This window comes from Chiloscyllium punctatum, chromosome 1 (genome assembly GCF_047496795.1).
Source record: "Chiloscyllium punctatum isolate Juve2018m chromosome 1, sChiPun1.3, whole genome shotgun sequence".
NCBI lineage: Eukaryota > Metazoa > Chordata > Chondrichthyes > Orectolobiformes > Hemiscylliidae > Chiloscyllium > Chiloscyllium punctatum.
The window spans coordinates 72,721,139-72,738,553 of record NC_092739.1 but is presented as its reverse complement, the minus strand read 5'-3'; the positions used below and the strand labels follow the sequence as shown (position 1 = coordinate 72,738,553).

At 39.6% G+C, this 17,415-nt stretch overlaps 1 protein-coding gene across 3 annotated transcripts in view; it reads left to right on the top strand.

Moving 5' to 3' along the window:
* The window catches only part of gabrg1 (gamma-aminobutyric acid type A receptor subunit gamma1), a 154,761-nt gene extending 148,767 nt beyond the window's left edge, over positions 1-5,994 (top strand). For 2 of the 3 annotated variants that reach the window (XM_072568441.1, XM_072568451.1), the window contains exon 9: positions 1,716-5,994. In XM_072568441.1, the coding sequence (XP_072424542.1) occupies positions 1,716-1,991 (276 nt within the window). In that variant the 3' untranslated portion in view covers positions 1,992-5,994. The remainder of the gene's footprint in view (positions 1-1,715) is intronic. The other variant, XM_072568433.1, reaches the window with a different exon arrangement.
* Positions 5,995-17,415: the final 11,421 nt, after the last annotated feature.

Below are 17,415 nucleotides of genomic sequence, written 5' to 3'. Positions count from 1 at the left end.
GAGGTCACCCCTCAGCCTCCGACGCTTCAGGGAAAACAATCCCAGCATCCTGTACAACCATAACAAGACCTCCCAACTACAAAAATCATACTTGGACTTCAGCATTAGGTTATGAGGAGACGTTATACAAATTAGGCCGGTTTTCTCTAGAATTTAGAAGGTTAAGTAGTGATCTGATCAAAGTCTTTCAATCAGGTTGTCCTTCATTTTTCTAAACTACTTAACCTCTCCTTATCAGAAAATTGCTCTGTATCTAGGATCAACCTCCTGAATCTTCTCTGGAGTGCCTCCAATGTCAGTATATCCTTTCTTAGATAAGGGAAATTACTTGTTACCTTGTCAAAGTATTTCATTGAATTTGGCAGGTCTGATTTCTCTTTCGTAAAGCCACAGTTCTGTTTTTTCTTTTTTCATGCCCCTACTTAATGTCAAGATTGTGGTGCTGGAAAAGCACAGCAGGTCAGTTAGCATCTGAGGAGGAGGAGAATCGACGTTTCGGGCATAAGCCCTTCAGCATCTGCAGTGCTCACTTTCTCCTCATTTTCTTCCTACTTATAGTGTCAAGTATTGTTTACACTTTCTTAGGTGCCTGTTTACTTGCTCTGCCACAGTCACAGATTTGTAAATATATTCTTCCAGATTCTTCTGTTTCTGCCCTCCTCTGAATATTTCCATTTAGATTGGCACATATCAAATTGCTTACTTGAAAAAAATTGTAAGCAAGTATTAACTGTTATACTCAGTGACATGACAGATCAGAAAGCATCTAGTTGATTTGTGAATCTCCCAAAACAATATTGATTACAAATAAATAATATTGGACAATCATTTTAGATACAAGTTTTAATAAAACATAAAACCCCAGATAAAACAATCTAATTGATTGCATTTTAAATCAAATTTTAAAATGCTGATATTATTTTCTCATTTACTTTTAAAAACATATTTATGTCTGAGAAAATACCACTTTATGGAATTGTTTCAAGCTGTAGCGTACTCCACCTATTGAGTTGTCATCCTAAGTCACGGTAGTGTGAGGCGTACTGAGTGCACAACAGATACTTTTCCCCAGAGAATGGGTGAAAACTGAAGTAAAACAGCCAGAAACTTTGATTCACTGACTGGCCACAGAATTGCTTTTCCATCTGTGCAGTGACAGCAGAGAGGGAACAGAAAATACATAATGCAATCATAGGTTAAATCTTTTCCTCAACCTGTGAGCTGATACAGTAGCTACTATGATATTTTAAAGACTTGTTCATAATTTTGATTGGGCTGGTATTTCTATGCAAATAGCTGGAGGGTTAGAAACTACAGGACATAATATTAAAATAATTGTCAAAGGAACCAGAGTTCTGGAATCTGGAATAGACTGTGCAAAAGGTTGGTGGAAGCAGATTCAGTTGTCAGTTTTAAAACAAGACCTCCCAACGGTCTTCAAATTCCTCCAAAAGGAATTGGACAAATAGTATTGGCTGTGAAAAGGCCTCTGGTGGTGAATGATTCAATGATTCACTGAAGAGTTCAAGACTGATACTTGATGAGTTATAAATTGTGAGCATCAACAATTCAAAGATTCACATTGTTCCCTTTTGTGTTTCTGAGATAGTTGTTAGCCTTTGATAGGTTGAATCTTTGCTGTATTGATCTTTGCAGAATTCAAATTCTGGCTGAAAATTGTGATTCTATAATGTGATTTTCCACTGTATTTGCAGAAATCACCTGTTATTAAAGTCCGTCCAGGATCAACATTAATTCAGGTGAACAACATTGCACACCTACAAGAACGAGATGATTATGGTTACGAGTGTTTGGATGGCAAAGACTGTAAGAGCTTCTTCTGCTGTTTCGAGGAGTGTCGTACAGGTGCATGGAGGCAGGGTCAAATTCATATCCGTATCACCAAAATTGATTCCTACTCTAGAATATTCTTCCCTACAGCATTCGGTCTGTTCAATCTGGTTTATTGGATCGCGTACCTTTACCTATAAAAACTACAATTCAGTGACATAAGAGGAGGATGAATAAATCTGCAGTGGTAGAATTTTAGCCTATACAACATTTGATTGTGTTGAAATCATCTTTGAATCAGTTGACTTACTGCCAAATGTGCAGCTTATCATGAATTCTTGTGCCATATACACGAGTCATGCACATTTTCAAATAATGATATTTTTCAAGATGTAAATTTGATAAAATACATACATTTATATTCACTTTAACACTTGCGTTTTTGTCATACAATAGACAGCTGATGGGATATGTGACCCACATTGCATCTTGGACAGTACATAACAAGTTATCTAGGATAAATCTGGACAAACCCAATCGTTCATTGCAAGAAGAACAATTTAGTTCTAAAACCTAAATGGAATTAAAGCTAATCTAAATCGGAATGTGAAATGCCACATGCTTAACTATGAGCTCCAAACAGGCCCATTTTCTGCTCAATACTTTAATTTACAAGACATTATGGTATTTTGACCAAAACTATAAATACAATAAATCTTTAGCACATTTTCAAACTGAAGTTTTTACAGTAGTCTATAGTAACACTCAGCACTTCACTAAGTGATGTGATTTCTAAGAAGGTATTTATTTAAGCTATGTAAAATTCACCATAAAACCTATCAATAAATGTGTTTCTGACATTTTCATGAGTTGCTGATCATGTTTGCATTTCATAAAGACTAAGTGCACTTAACATCAATGTGATCTTGGTCAGCAAGTTGTGATATGACAAAAAGGCATCAGCCATCTTGGGTGCCATTATTACTGAGAAAGATGCAGATCCTCTAAGCCCCAAATTGATTCTTTCCCAGGGAGTCAGTTGCCTGAAGTTTATTCAGGTGACTTCACACTTGAATTGCATTGCACAACTTTTATCAATAAAAAAAGCAGCTTTAGCTTTGCATCAGTACAAACTGTGCATTCTAACTGCCTAATAAATATATCAGGTTTTATATCATAATTTAAGTGTCTTCAGTCTAGCGCCCTGGCAAGTCTTTATATTCAAATTGTCCAGGAGTTACTGCTGTACATGTTTGGCAGCCATCCTAGGTTGTAAACCTGTAGGTATGCTTTATGGTGAGTAATACAAAGCCTTAACTGCAAATGAAAATAAGAATTTAGCATTAATTTTGAAACTAATGATAAAGAAATATATCAAGAGAAAATTGTACAGCTTCTCCAAATACTAATATAATCTCAAGGGAAAAATAATATCCAAAAATACATTGTAAGATGGATATTGCATTTTTTAATGAATACAAACCCCAGCATTATGTTCATTCCTGATATGTATATAATAGAAAGTGGGCAACAATAAATGCAGTTTTATTGGTGTATTCAATACACAGATTAATATGGATGTAAGCAAATCTTTTGTACTATTCAACAAAATGCCCACATTAAATAATATTACTTTTATATAATCCCATTTAGTATTTAGAAACAGTACCCAAATCCAATAAACTGAAATTCTGGCATTTCTTAATAATTCGATAATATAGACATTTCAATGTATCTGCTGAGTTTTGACATATGGACATGATATAACAACTGTCATTTGAATTTTATACAACAAATATTATATTTTACTATTCAATTTTTGTCAGACTACCTGCAGTTAATTTCAGCTTTTATTTTCCTTGCCTGAGCATCTATGACATCAGAGATTAGTTTAAAATAAGTATTATTCGAGAGAGCAGTTAAAGGAAATGGCATCAGATTAGAAGGAAGAATGGTGCCAGCACAATTTTGATTCACAGTGTTCTAAACGTATCTAGTGCTAAACTTACTGTAAAATAGAATACTTCATAATGTATGTTGTACTTCAATTTATCCAATATTATAAACACTATATTAAAACATCTAGAATAAAAAGCTTAAAACAGAATCATACAACTGGAAAGACAGATTTATCCCTCCTCCAGCTTTGTCGCTACCACCTGCTTACTTCAACTATGCTTTCACCTTATGCTGTTCTTTCAGCATAATTACTGTTTAAGAAGTTCTCTCTGCTCTAACTGACATGTAGAAATTAACATGTTTTTAAAAAGTACCAATTAATGTTGTGGCAGAGAATATTTGACTCCACTGTGCTATTTTGAACCGGCATGTGTCATCTCACCCAGAACATGTTGATTGCTTTAGGCTTGTTGCCAGCTGCCCAATGCATTTGGAGTCTAGATACCAAACACATGCACCATTTGTAAAGAGGAAGCTTCGACAGGAAGGTGTTGATTGCATTTTTGATTTGTTCAGGATGTCACGTGCCTGTTTGAGTTTTGGGTTGTATGATGTATCAACTAGTGAGTGCTGCTTTTTGATGATCCATGGCAGGTTACATGGAGGACAAGCCATTGATAGGTTTGTTTTGAATTGTAGAGCTCTGAACGTTTTTCTTCAATCCCGTGGGACTCAATTACTTTATTTAACTCTTTTGCTCAAATAATTGATATGATTTGAACTGCAGGGGCAAATATTTGGAGATCACCTTAGCAGCAGTAAAATTTTAATCTTCATCAGCATGGGCCCAAGTCACTTAAAAGAAAATCCAGAAAAATGTTTGGGATTAAAGGGGGCAGGGGAGAGGAGTGGGACTTCCCCAGGCAGGAGGTGGTGGGTTTGCCTGCGTGTGAGGAATTACATCCTTAAAAGTTACATCAACTTGAGATTCCCCTACTTTCAGCACTGAAGTGTGATTGAAGGAGGGCGGGTAACCTGTCTAAGAAATTAAGTTGCTTAAGAAGCTAGTGAATTTTTTTTTAGCCCTTAATCCTGGAAATTTCAGCCAGGGCACCAGTATCCAGTGACTCGCAAGTGTCACTAAAGAGAGTGCAAAAGCAGGAAGAGTATCTTCAATGAAACTGAGAAACATGGAAGGCTGTGTCTGATCAGCTCCACTGAAGAGCTGTAATCATGGCCTGGTGAGAAACTATGATCACTGCTAGTCAAGTGACTGTTAGCTTGTTGGAAATCGCCCTTCACTTGTCTCACAGTTTACTCAGTCTTCCCTGCAGCTTCCTCAGCTCCACCTTACAACTCTGACAAGAAGGACAAGGACAAGAGCAGCACCTCCAGGAGCAATATCCCCCAGCACTAGCTGCCACCTCAACTTCAGACCCCTCCGAAGGGCAGAGGGGGTTGAACACTGGATGTAGTTGAATAGAGCTGAGATCGGCAAGGACAATGTACAGTCACATGATCAGTTCTCCTGATGTGTCAGTACATCAGCTGCCTCAGGAGACTGTAGCTGTCATCGCAGGTCACTGGGAATGCTGGGAATGTTCGCAACCTGTATCCAGTGGACCATCTGAGTACACTTTGCTAAGGCCTGACAATGTAGCTATCACCGGAAACCATCCTACCCCAACTTCCATATCCCACCCCATCTACTCCGACCTTGCCTCTTCCCAACTCATGTCCTCTCTACTGCAAGGAGAGAAAGCAAGGATGTGCAAGTGTTCAAAATGAATCTTATGAAGAAGACAGGGCACCATTTGTGAAAAGTGACAGTGAGAGGTAGGTGCAAGAGGGTATAGGCTGAGGCTAAACATTAGTGACTGCTGCACAGCATGGGAGGTGAGGTACCTCAGGAGGGAGGAGTGACAGCAGTTGCAACGTATGTTGGTCTTGGGGAGTTTTTGTGCTGGAGAATGCTGGGGATGTCAGAGTACAGGCCTTTGTAGCTGAAAGTGTTATGGCACGCCCTTGTCCTAACACCCTGAGTTTCTGGATCATCAAGGTGAACTGTCTCCAGGTTGGAGGGACCATACTCTGGCTGCTTACTTTCTCATGCATTCCTGTTTGTGCTGTTCACTTCCTCCCATCTTCAGAAAAACTCACCTCACTACAGTCATAGAGTCATACAGATGTACAGCACAAAAACAGACCCTTTGGTCCAACTTATCCATGCTGAACAGATATCCCAACCCAATCTAGACCCACCTGCCAGCACCCAGCTGATATCCCTCCAAACCCTTCCTATTCATATACCCATCCAAATGCCTTTTAAATTTTTCAATTGTACCAGCCTCCACCACATCCTCTGGCAGCTCATTCCAGACACGTGCCACCCTCTGTGTGAAAAAGTTGCCCCTTAGGTCTCTTTTATATCTTTTCCCTCTCACCCTAAACCTATGCCCTCTAGTTCTGGACTCCCCGACCCCAGGGAAAAGATTTTATCTATTTATCCTATCCGTGTCCCTCATGATTCAGCATGAAGACCTCCAGGAGGAACCCTGCTGGGCCGCCTCTACATTCCCGTGGATGGAGCAGGCCAGTCATCTTTGTAACAAGTAGTGTGTATCTTTCATCAGAAATCTTTCTTTGGCAGAGCATAAGTATCTTCCCTGATTGGTCTGAGAAGCCAAAATATGGATACTTGATGTCACAGAGCAGGGAAAGAGTCATTGGTAATTCAGGTCCCTGACCCACAAATGATCCCACCGGTCTGACAGGGACAAAATCGACAAAAAGTCCCGTAATGTATGCACATGATCTTAAAGCAAGAGTCAACGCTGAAAGATCATGTGGCAAAGGACAGTTGCCAAGTGTAGCTCCCTGAGGTGAGAATCAGTATTACTTTATTATCTGATTGTCAGACATGTTGGAGATGTCTGATATTACATACATTATCACCAATACCTGATCAGTATCACCTGGAGTTAGCACTGTTGTTTTGGCAGGTATGATTCCATAACAATATTTCAATTATTTACTTATAAGCTTCCATCTTCTGATTTATTGTTGCAGATTGATACATTCTTCTATAATTGAAGTCACTCTCCTGTATAGCCCTGTAAATAATAATCTCCTTTTCCAAGCAGGGCCTGTGAGATCAGAATTCTTAGGCTCTACAACAAGGCAGGAACTAAACTGGATCTCCAGGCATACATTACCTCTTTTCCTGAGCTTCAGACTTCAGGTCAGTAAATCTAGCAGACCTCATAGCCTCCCGTTTTCAATTAAATTTTATCATTAACCCAACACAACCTCCATTCTTCAGATACAGGGATTTAAATATCTGCTCAATTTATTTAACCCAGCTGCAAGAATGAGGAACTGACTTTCCAGGCCAAGATTACACACAAAGCTTAATATTAGGAGTTAAGAACAGATGAGATTCCTCAGGAAATGTTAATATCACGCAGTTAATATTCAAACAGCATTACAACACAGTTTTAAAGCTGGGATGAAATTATTGCTTAGAAATCTAATGGGCTTATTTACAATATGCAGTGTCCTTTAATACGGCTTCATTGTTTAAATCTTCAAATGTTTGAATTTAGTTTCCTTTGCTTACACTGGACTGAATATATTTATGAAGAGATGGTAAAATGCAGGTTCATAGCTCCTTGAAAGTGGAGTCGCAGATTGATGGGATAGTGAAGAAGACGTTTGGTATGCTTTCCTTTATTGGTCAGAGTATTGAGTACAGAAGTCGGGAGGTCATGTTGTGGCTGTACAGGACATTGGTTAGGTCACCGTTGGAATATTGCATGCAATTCTGGTCTCTTTTCTATCAGAAAGATGGTGTGAAACTTGAAAAGGTTCAGAAAAGCTTTACAAGGATGCTGCCAGGGTAGGAGGGTTTGAGCTATAGGGAGAGGCTGAACAGGCTGGGGCTGTTTTCCCTGGAGCGTCGGAGGCTGAGGGGTGACCTTGTAGAGGTTTACAAAATTATGAGGGGCATGAATAGGGTAAATAGGCAAAGTTTTTTCTCTGGGGTGAGGGAATCCAGAACTAGAGGGCATAGGTTTAGGGTGAGAGGGGAAAGATATAAAAGAGACCTAAGGGGCAACTTTTTCAAACAGAGGGTGGAACGGGTATGGAATGAGCTGCCAGAGGATGTGGTGGAGGCTGGTACAATTGCAACATTTAAGAGGCATTTGGATATGTATATGAATAGGAAGGATTTGGAGGGATATGGGCCGGGTGCTGGCAGGTGGGACTAGATTGGGTTGGGATATTTGGTCGGCATGGACGGGTTGGACCGAAGGGTCTATTTCCAAGCTGTACATCTCTATGACTCTATAATTGTGAACATACTACAAGGCCCAGTATATCCAGGCATTGAATCTTGCAATGACCTGCTAAAGCATGAACTTATATTTAAATTCTAATTAAATTGAAGTTTAGAGGCAAGCTGGGATTCAGTGCAGTTCAGAGTAGTCAGAATTGGTTCTTTTACAGGAAATGATTTTATTAAATACTAAAAGTAGCAAACTACCTTTCCTTTCAGCATGCTGGTTATATGATCTTGTTTCTGAATGTATTTTACATCTAATTAAGTGCAGATGGTAAAGTTTTGAACTTTTCAGCCAAGTGAACTCCTGTACACCATATTTCCCTCTGTAATGTCAGTGGTTTTAATAGTAGGTGTACCATTTAATGTCTAATTCCAGCCTATTCTGTTCACATCTGGCATAGCATTAAGTCGTCTTGCTGTGGGGTCATTAGTATAAGTAATACAAGCCTATGCCAGAAGATGCAGCTTAGGAAAATCATGGCATCCATCATTAGCATACGCTGTAATGTGTTTGTGACAGCATTTGTTTGTGACAGCACTGCACTAGGTAATGCCCTCTTTATAAATATATAGATGGTGCACATCACTACAATTGTGCATCAGTAATAAAGAAAGTGACTATTGAAAAATTACATTAGATTGCTTTGCCCTGTCTGCTATTGCAGTTTGTAAGTGCTGGAGCAGAACACTTCTGAGCAAATGGAGGCACATCCATCACATTGCCTTTTCCCTGTTTTCCAGCTCAAGGTACATGTTAGTTCTGTCAATCTGCTAAGATCCAAATGTGAAATAGGTTTCGTCGAGTCAAGAGGTGAATTTCTGCCACCGAATTCCCAGTCTCTTGCAGCCATTGTGTTTGTAAGGCAGTCCACTTTAATGTCTGGTCAGGGGTGAGCTCCAGGGTGTTGGTGGTGAGAAGTTCAGCAACAGTTATACCATTGAATGTCAACAGGAGCTGATTGCATTTTTTCTTCTAGGAGAAGATAATTATAAAGCATTTGTGTGTCACAAAAGTTAATTGCACTTATCAACCCAGATGTTGCTGCGGAAGGGCACAGACTGCACCAGTATCTAAGGAGATGCAAATGGACCTGAACAAATGCACAATCATCAGCAAACATCCCATTCTGACCTTATGGTGGAGTGAAGGTTATTGATGAAGCAACTGAAGATAGTTGAGCCGAGGATTCCGATTAGAGGATCAGTGTGCATGCTCTGCCGACTCTTGTAATCAGATCTGTAGCTTCAGAGGATCACACTGTCAGTCAGTAACTGTGAATTTGTTCTAGGCCTCAGTGTCTCACATTTGGATCTTACTAAACTGACATAACTAACATTTCCCTGTTTTCCAGCTCAATGCTGCAACAGAGAAGCTCAGGTTACCAGGAGTAGGGATGGGTGATGACCCATGTGCTTTGACAAACTTGTATTTTCCTTCAATTAAGATAAAACTAGATTGGCCCATATTCTTGAAAAGGGTTAACTAATTTTCTGATTATGACATAAGCAGTTAATAAATAAATGTCCATATGACTTGGCATTACTATGTGATGTCCGGCTAAGAAGCAAGGCTAATTGCAGTGGGGTTGGTCAGCTTGGCTTTTGTGCTTGGCAGTTCAGAACGTTGAGGATTTGGTATAAAGCAAAAGCTGGCAAGGTTTTCTGAATAAAACTTTTTCTGTTTGGCAGTTTTAAGACAGATCTTGGTCTTGAAGCAGGACTCTCAGAATCAGCCAAAACTGTTTTGCTGCAAGTGCTGTACTGTCAGAAAGGACAAAACACTGAGTACTGGAAGGGTGAGTGATCATAGATTGAGCAAAACCCATTACAGTATTCTAGTGTTGACAGATCCCATCAGGTCATTTTTAGGGTCTGGAGAAGGGACTCTCTGGAGATTCTGTACTACGAGAACTTCAGGGACTTGAGAGAGAAAGGTTTGTAGACATGTAATTTGTCGATATTAGTCACATGTGACAAGTGGAATTTAACCATTGGTGGATGCAGTTCAAGGACAGAAATGTTTAGATGTGAAGTGAGAAATTAAAAATGAGGCAGTCAGAGTTGGAAAGATTGAGAGATTGTATATGGTCCCACATGTGTGCAGGAAGTAAGAATGCTTGTGAGGTGTGTCTTTGTGGTATCTTTTTATTTGAAATAAAGTTTAAAAATAATAATAATTTTTGATCTGTTATAATTTGAACTATGTTAGGTTTCAGTTTCAATTAGCTACATTTGTCTGAGGAGCAGGGTGAGTCATCCAGCAAAGGAGGGTGTCTCCCCTGCAGTTACAATACAGGGTCGGACGTCCAGCTACCATATTTAAAGAGCATCCAGCTGGGTATTCAGCCCTGAATGTCAGTGCAGCAGGAGGTAAAGTCATTTTTTTCAACTCTGTGTAAAATCTATTGTTACATCACCATTCGGTCTTAGAGCTGTTTCTCCTCCAGACCATCCAGGAAAAGTAGGAGGTCCTGTTTCCCAGAGAGGCCCTCCATGGAGATCTCAGCACCGGTTAGCAGCAATGGGGCTGACTCAATAACCTGATGTCGGTGCAGAAAGAAGACAAAGTGGCATTATGTGGCACTCAGGGTCATCAAGAAGTTTAAATGTGTGAGTGCAGAGGCCTGTCAGGGTTGGGTTGTAAGCTTCACAATAGATGGAACATGTGGAATGAATAATGTGGGACCTGTTTCATGTTGTGAATGCTGTACTAGTTGTAGGACATTGTAAGTGTCAAACACTTTCTGGGAGGGCACACACTTAAATGGATATGCACCCTTTGGGAAAATAATCGACCAAGCTGTCTGAATGGCAAAGGTAGCACAGATGCCTAATCACTGTGGATGTGAATCTGCAAACTGATGATTAATTTAAGTTTATTGATTTGTTTTCTACTTTCATTTTGCTGCTAGTCAGTGTAGTTGTTGTATGCATTCAAATATTTGCATCTCATTCCTGATCAGTTCTGGATGATGTGGGCCGATGGATGCAACATTTAAAACAATATTTCACATCATCAGTAGTCAAGTGATTATTGTACTGCATCTGAGACTGAAAGGTCAATCAAAGAATGTCAGATACTGTTTACTTCTTTAAAGTTTTTGTGAAGGTCTGCAGCTCGGGTGCTGGTTGGATTTGTTGTTAGTCTGCTCACCGAGCTGGTGGGATTGTTGGCAGACATTTTGTCCCCTTTGCAGGTGACATCATCAGTAATGTGTTGCTTCCAGCGAAGTGTTGCTGTACTGTTCTGCTTTGAATTGATGTGGTTCTGTTTGAGCTGTTTCCGGTTGGTGCTGGTTTTCCATTGCAGCAATTTGTATAATGGGTCCAGGTCAGTATGGTCATTGATGGAATTTGAGAATGAGTATCATGCTTCCAGGAATTCCCTTTGAACCAGCACCAGATAGAAACAGCTCAAACTGAACCACATCAATTCCAAGTGGATTCCCAATTCCCAGCAGCGTTTCACAGGAGGCAGCACGGCATTGATGATGTCACCTGGAATGGGGACAAAATATCTGCCAACAATTCCACAAGCTCGGCGAGCAGACCAACAATGAATCCAAATGTTTACCTGGTTCTCATTGCTCAGAGGCTGAGCCTCAGCATCCAAGTCATTCCATGTCTTGTTGGGTGTCCTCATGATTGAGGTCTTTGCAGTGTGTTATCCCCATTTGGAGGATATATCAGTGAGACATGTGTGACTTGGTACTGAGTTACAAGCGCATGTGGCATCCAGTGCAACATGTATGTGGGTGTGTTTGTGATGGGGCCTGCAACAGTTTTCCTTCCAGTTGCCAAGGTTGCATGAATGTGGCATATTAGATGGGTCAAGTCCCAGTCCTGACAACAAATACATCACAATGTTGTTTGACCAGCAGTATAAGTGCAACATGCATCCCTTCAAATCACGCTCACAATTGCAAGACCAGCAGTGGTGAGTGAAAATGCCAACAAAAGTGCAATGCAATAAAACAAAGGTGTACACACCCAGGAGGGTACCCTGGGCTCCGAGCTAATAGAGGACAATGCACAGTGAATTAGAGATGTTGTCAAGCCTCACTTAGTCTTGAATCGGGTGGTAATGATTTATCTCCGGTCTGCATGGCGCATTGCACCACTGACCTGGCATCTTTTGCTGCATCTAAAACACTCACTCCCTCATATGCAGCATCAGCTTCCCCTACTCCTTATTACATAAGCAGATTTCTCTCTCGGTGTCTCTGAAAATTTCCACTCCCTTTTCAAAGCAAATTTGCACAGGGCGCAACATACCATAACATTGCAGGAGACTCATTCTAGTTAGTACTGTTGCATTCTGCCTGAATGATCCAAAACATATTTAACAGCTCAATAGTCTGCAGCATTGTTGCCTTTGATGAGACATGGTCACTATTATATCACTCCTCAGCCACACTTGGTGTGTTGCACACTTGTCAGTTGCTAGGTTTTATGTGGGTAACCCTGTGTCCAAGGAGCCAACCATGGAGCTGATGAAGTGGAGCAAAGACTTGTGGAAAATGTGAGAATGAATGATTTTTTAAGACATCTGAAACATTTATTACTGGTGCTCTCACAGTGAAAGCTTCACCTTCAGAGAATGAGATCACTTTGTGTAAATGAATACTGCTGGCCGCTCACAAGGAGCTCTTCGTACAGTAGAACCATAGAAAAATTACAGCACCTAACAACTCAGACCAGCATGTCTATACTTGTCATGGCTGCATAAGCTAACTGCACTCAAAACACACTTTCTAGCACACGGTCTGTAGCCTTGCAGGTTACAACACTTCATGTGCACATCAGGTTCCCTTTAAATTAGTTCTATCTCAGCCACCACACTAAATGGTGAATTCCAGATATCCACACCCTCTGGGTGAAAACATTTTCCTTTTCAGCATGATAAATGGATCTTCTCTGTCCACAGTGTTCAAGCTCCTCATCAGTTTGTGCACCTCGATTAAGTCACCAATCAGTCTCCTCTCTTTCAAGGAAAATAATCCTAGCATATCCACTTTTTTCATCAACTTCCAAGCCTAGGCAACATTCTTCTAGAAACACCAAGAATGATGGAAAATTCAGCAAGCCTGGCAGTAGATATGGAGAGAGAAGCAGAGTTAATGTTAAGAGTCGGGCATGACTTCTTCAGAACTGAAAGGATCTGTTTTCCAACACCTTTCTGTATTTCTGGCAGAGGCAAACGATAAGCAAAAGGGCAGATGGTGTAGAGGCCCAGGGCAAAAGACAAAGGGGTTGTTGACATTCTTTTAACTCTCTTCAGTACACATGAAAGCAGTTGTTGCCTTCTGGTGACCAGAACTGTGTACACAACTCCAACTGTGGCCTAACCAGTGTCTACATTATTGCAGCACTGCATCGCTGTTTTGGAATGAAATACCTCAGCCATGAAGGAAAGCATTCCATATGTCTTCTTTACTGCCTTATCCACCTGTCCTGCCACCTTCTAGGACCTTTGAGCACACACTCCAATGTCTCTCACTTTCTCCACTGACTCGTTACTCTCCCATTTGTTGTGCATTACTTTGTTTTGTTGAATCCCTAAGTGCATAACATCACGCTTTGCCAGATTGCATTTTGTTTGCCATTTTGCTGCTGACTCAGCCAAACTGCAGCTATCTTCCTTCAGTTGACAGCTATCCTTTTTACCATCAACTCCTTGCCTAATTTTTGCGTCATCTACAAATTTCTGAATTGTACTTCCCACAATTCAGTCTAAATCATTGATATGTATCATACCACTGAGGCCTGTGGAATACCAATGGAAACTGCTATCAATTTGTATTGAAAAGAAAACTCCATCGATCATTATCCTTTGTTTCCTGTCACTGAACTAATTTAAATCCAACTATTCACCTTCCCCTTTTTCCCTGGGGCTTTACTTTTTTTTAAACAGTCTCCCATGTGAGACCTTTACCAAGTCCTTTCTTAATATCTACATTGACAATATCCACTGCACTCCCCTCATCAATCCTTCTTGTTATTTCCTCACAACATTTCTATCAAGTTAGTAAAAGATAATATCATCTTAACAAAATCATGCTGACTATCCCAGTTAACCTATGCCTCTCCAAGCAATACTCAATCCTATCTCTCAAATATCAAAGTCAGTAATTTGCCTGCCACCACGCAATCTTAATCTTAATCGTGGCCTATTGCAGGTAAGTCAATATTTCCCAAAGAAAGCAACCCTCCAACTCCAACAAGTACATCATCTGTTGCTTGCCACTGGATGCAGTCATCACGAAGGCCATTTTTTGCTTGCAGATACCTTTTCTGGAAAGGTACACTTATTTCTGGCGGGATTGCCTTTTATTGAGTATATATCACATACAAATGACAAGTCCTAACACTTGGCTTTGTGATGCTGAATCTGCCATCAAACCTGTGAACACATTATTGTAGTGTCAACCAGATCTCAGGAAGCTCATCTTTTGCCTCTGGCCAGGGTAAACAAAATGTTGACTGGGCCTCCTGCCCCAGTCTGAGCAGAGCGGACTCCCATCCCCACACTGAACACTGTAGCGCCCTTCCCTGCCTCTTGCACAAAACACTGCCTCAAACAAAGCAAGTGCCGCTCACAACTCAAACACATAGGCCTTCTAGAGCTTTGGGTCCTGGGTATTGGGCTGTACCTCTCCCACAGTTAAGTCCCCCCAGACCAAGCTTCCTGCTCTTGAGAGCAGCACATGATGCTGCCCTTCACGATGTGTTCGGTTTTATGCCCTATTCCTCATCGTGAAGTAGGCCGCTTGGTACTAGATCTCAGAAACACCCCCATGGATGTCTAACCAATATATCAGACAGTAAACAGACAAGATCACTCAGATAATTGTGTTCCAAGGCAGCCAAGTATTTCTGTGTAACTGCAGGTCGGAACAATCTTTTATTTCATTATTATAACAATTGCACTATTTAAAAGCATGTCTGATATTGTGGAAGTCATACATAAACCAACAAAGTTTTCTATTTATATTTTGCCTTCCTATTATTTAATAATAAATTACAAGAAACATTTTAAAGTCAACAGTCAGTATACTTTCACCTTCAGAATGTTTCCTGAATTGCTTGGAAGTTTGGAATATGGTAATGCATTTCTTTTAGCCATTTTTAAAAATCTTGAAACAGTGAAAACAAGTCATGTGCATTTTTATCCATACACATTACTACCTTATTTAATTATACCGCCTTAATTATCTTTAGCTACTGTCAATCATTAACACATTCAAGAGACGTTCAGCAACTTTGCATTGCAATTGATATTTTATGTGTTTACCTTCTTATGATGTTCACCTTGGACGATGTCTACTTGCTTGTCCTCTCTGAAATTGCGCTACAAATTTACTATTTCTGTCAGATGGGGGTGTTTAGTCTAGTAATTTAGCAATGTTTGACTGAGTCCAGTATATAATGTTTGATAAAAGTCTGGTTAATTATGATTAGAAAAGACCTCGAACCCTTCTTTCATAAAATACCACAAAATAACACTCCATGTCTCCCAAGAGTGAAACATCAGATGAAATGCTGAATCAATGAAGGAACCGAAAAGCAAACGCAGAACGTAGTAGTATCTGTTAGTTTGGTTTATTTGGTAGAATTAATTTCTCCAAATCATAAGGTTGTAGTTTCAAACCCTATTTCCAGCTTACATAAGGAAAGATGCAGAGTGAATTCTGTGCTGAAATAAACACTGTGAGAATAGATAGTTCAGAGCACATGCAAGTGAAAAAGCCATCCAGCGTTCTTTCAAAGTGGTACTTTTCCTGCATAATCTGAGTAAATCTCTGTTGTAATTGAACTTGACACGAGTATAGAGCTGAAAGAAATGCTACTTTAGCATGGTGTTTTGGATGAGAATGAAATCTATCTTATGCAAAAAAAAGGTGATGACAATATTTGAAGAAGAGTTTTTGTGGTGTCTCAACTAACATTACTGAAATCAGATTGGCTGATCATTCATCTCATTGATTGGGGGAACTCTCTGTATTCATTCACATGTAACAATATGCATTTGCAAACATTTTTTAATATGACAAAGTTTAAAATGTTTCTGAAAGATGTGATTAAGTCTGATACATAAGTGCAGATTAATTCTTATGTGAATTAATTGACTGTCTTGCTTTCTCATAACAAAGCCAGATTTTTAGCCATTTTTCATAACTTGATGACTAACAAGTTTATAAAGCATGTATATAAATTCAAAATTGTGCCCTACAAAATAAATGATGAGGTATTGGGTTTGACAGTAGCTATTGTGCATGTCATAATTAAGTCACAAACATAACCACTTATAAAATTGCTGCCTCTATGCGCCCAAATAACTTTTCCCTTAAAGACAAAACCAACCTGTAAAGTATTGCATAAACCTTTTCCTTTCTTTGCTTCGTGCAATTTTAGGAGCTTCACTTCAGTTGGACAGTTCTGCCACTGCTGTTTGATTCTTCTCTACTTAAAGTCTCTCACCTATGCAAAGTGTCTGCAATGGGTGACCAATTTACCACATATCTCTCAAACGGCATCACTGAAGCTCAAATTAATTAGTGCTGCATTCACAAACAGTGAAAATTAAATTCTGTTTCTGAACATACCACAAGAAGTTTGCCCTGTGGTACAAATAAAAGGTAGTTGTGAATTTGCATTTAGATTTTAGATTGCAGTTTTTTTCCAATAACAAGAAGTTGGTCATTGCTACCACTTGTGAATTCCCAGTGAGCTCACTGAAGGATTAAGAACATTTGCCAGACTCCTCAGTCCTCTATTATGAAAGATGCCTGCATCATAGTTGGCCTGCTTTCTGGTATGTATTGTGATTCATAAATACACATGCGACAATACATTGTGATCAAGTCAGCCATAATCTTCTACTTGATTGATTTCCAGATCCTACCTGTCATTAACTCTATAGGGAAGTTGGGAAATAACATATTTTACAATGATTGATGTAAAATTTGCTTAAATAAAGACTGATGAAAACGTTTTCCTGCCTTCCCTCCTGTCTGAAATGTGGGTGTGTGAAACAGCAAGCCTAAAATGGAAGAAATTGAGGAAAATTTAGAATGTAAATGCTCCTAAAAATAATATGTTAATGTAACACTAATTAAAGTACTCAGTGCATTAAATTACACTGGACGTTGAATCAAGAAAATTAAACTTTGCTTGACACAATTCATTAGAGAATATTGTACGAAATGTAAAATCTGCAGAGCTCTTTAGTAGCTGCAATAAGTCAGTGCAGAAATAGCAAGGCTAGATCTTGCAATGAGATATTGAAAATCACATGACAAGGTTAGCAGTATTAAATATTATAGATATTCATTAAGACAACAGTATGTTATTGGACCATATTAATGAGTTCCATAATG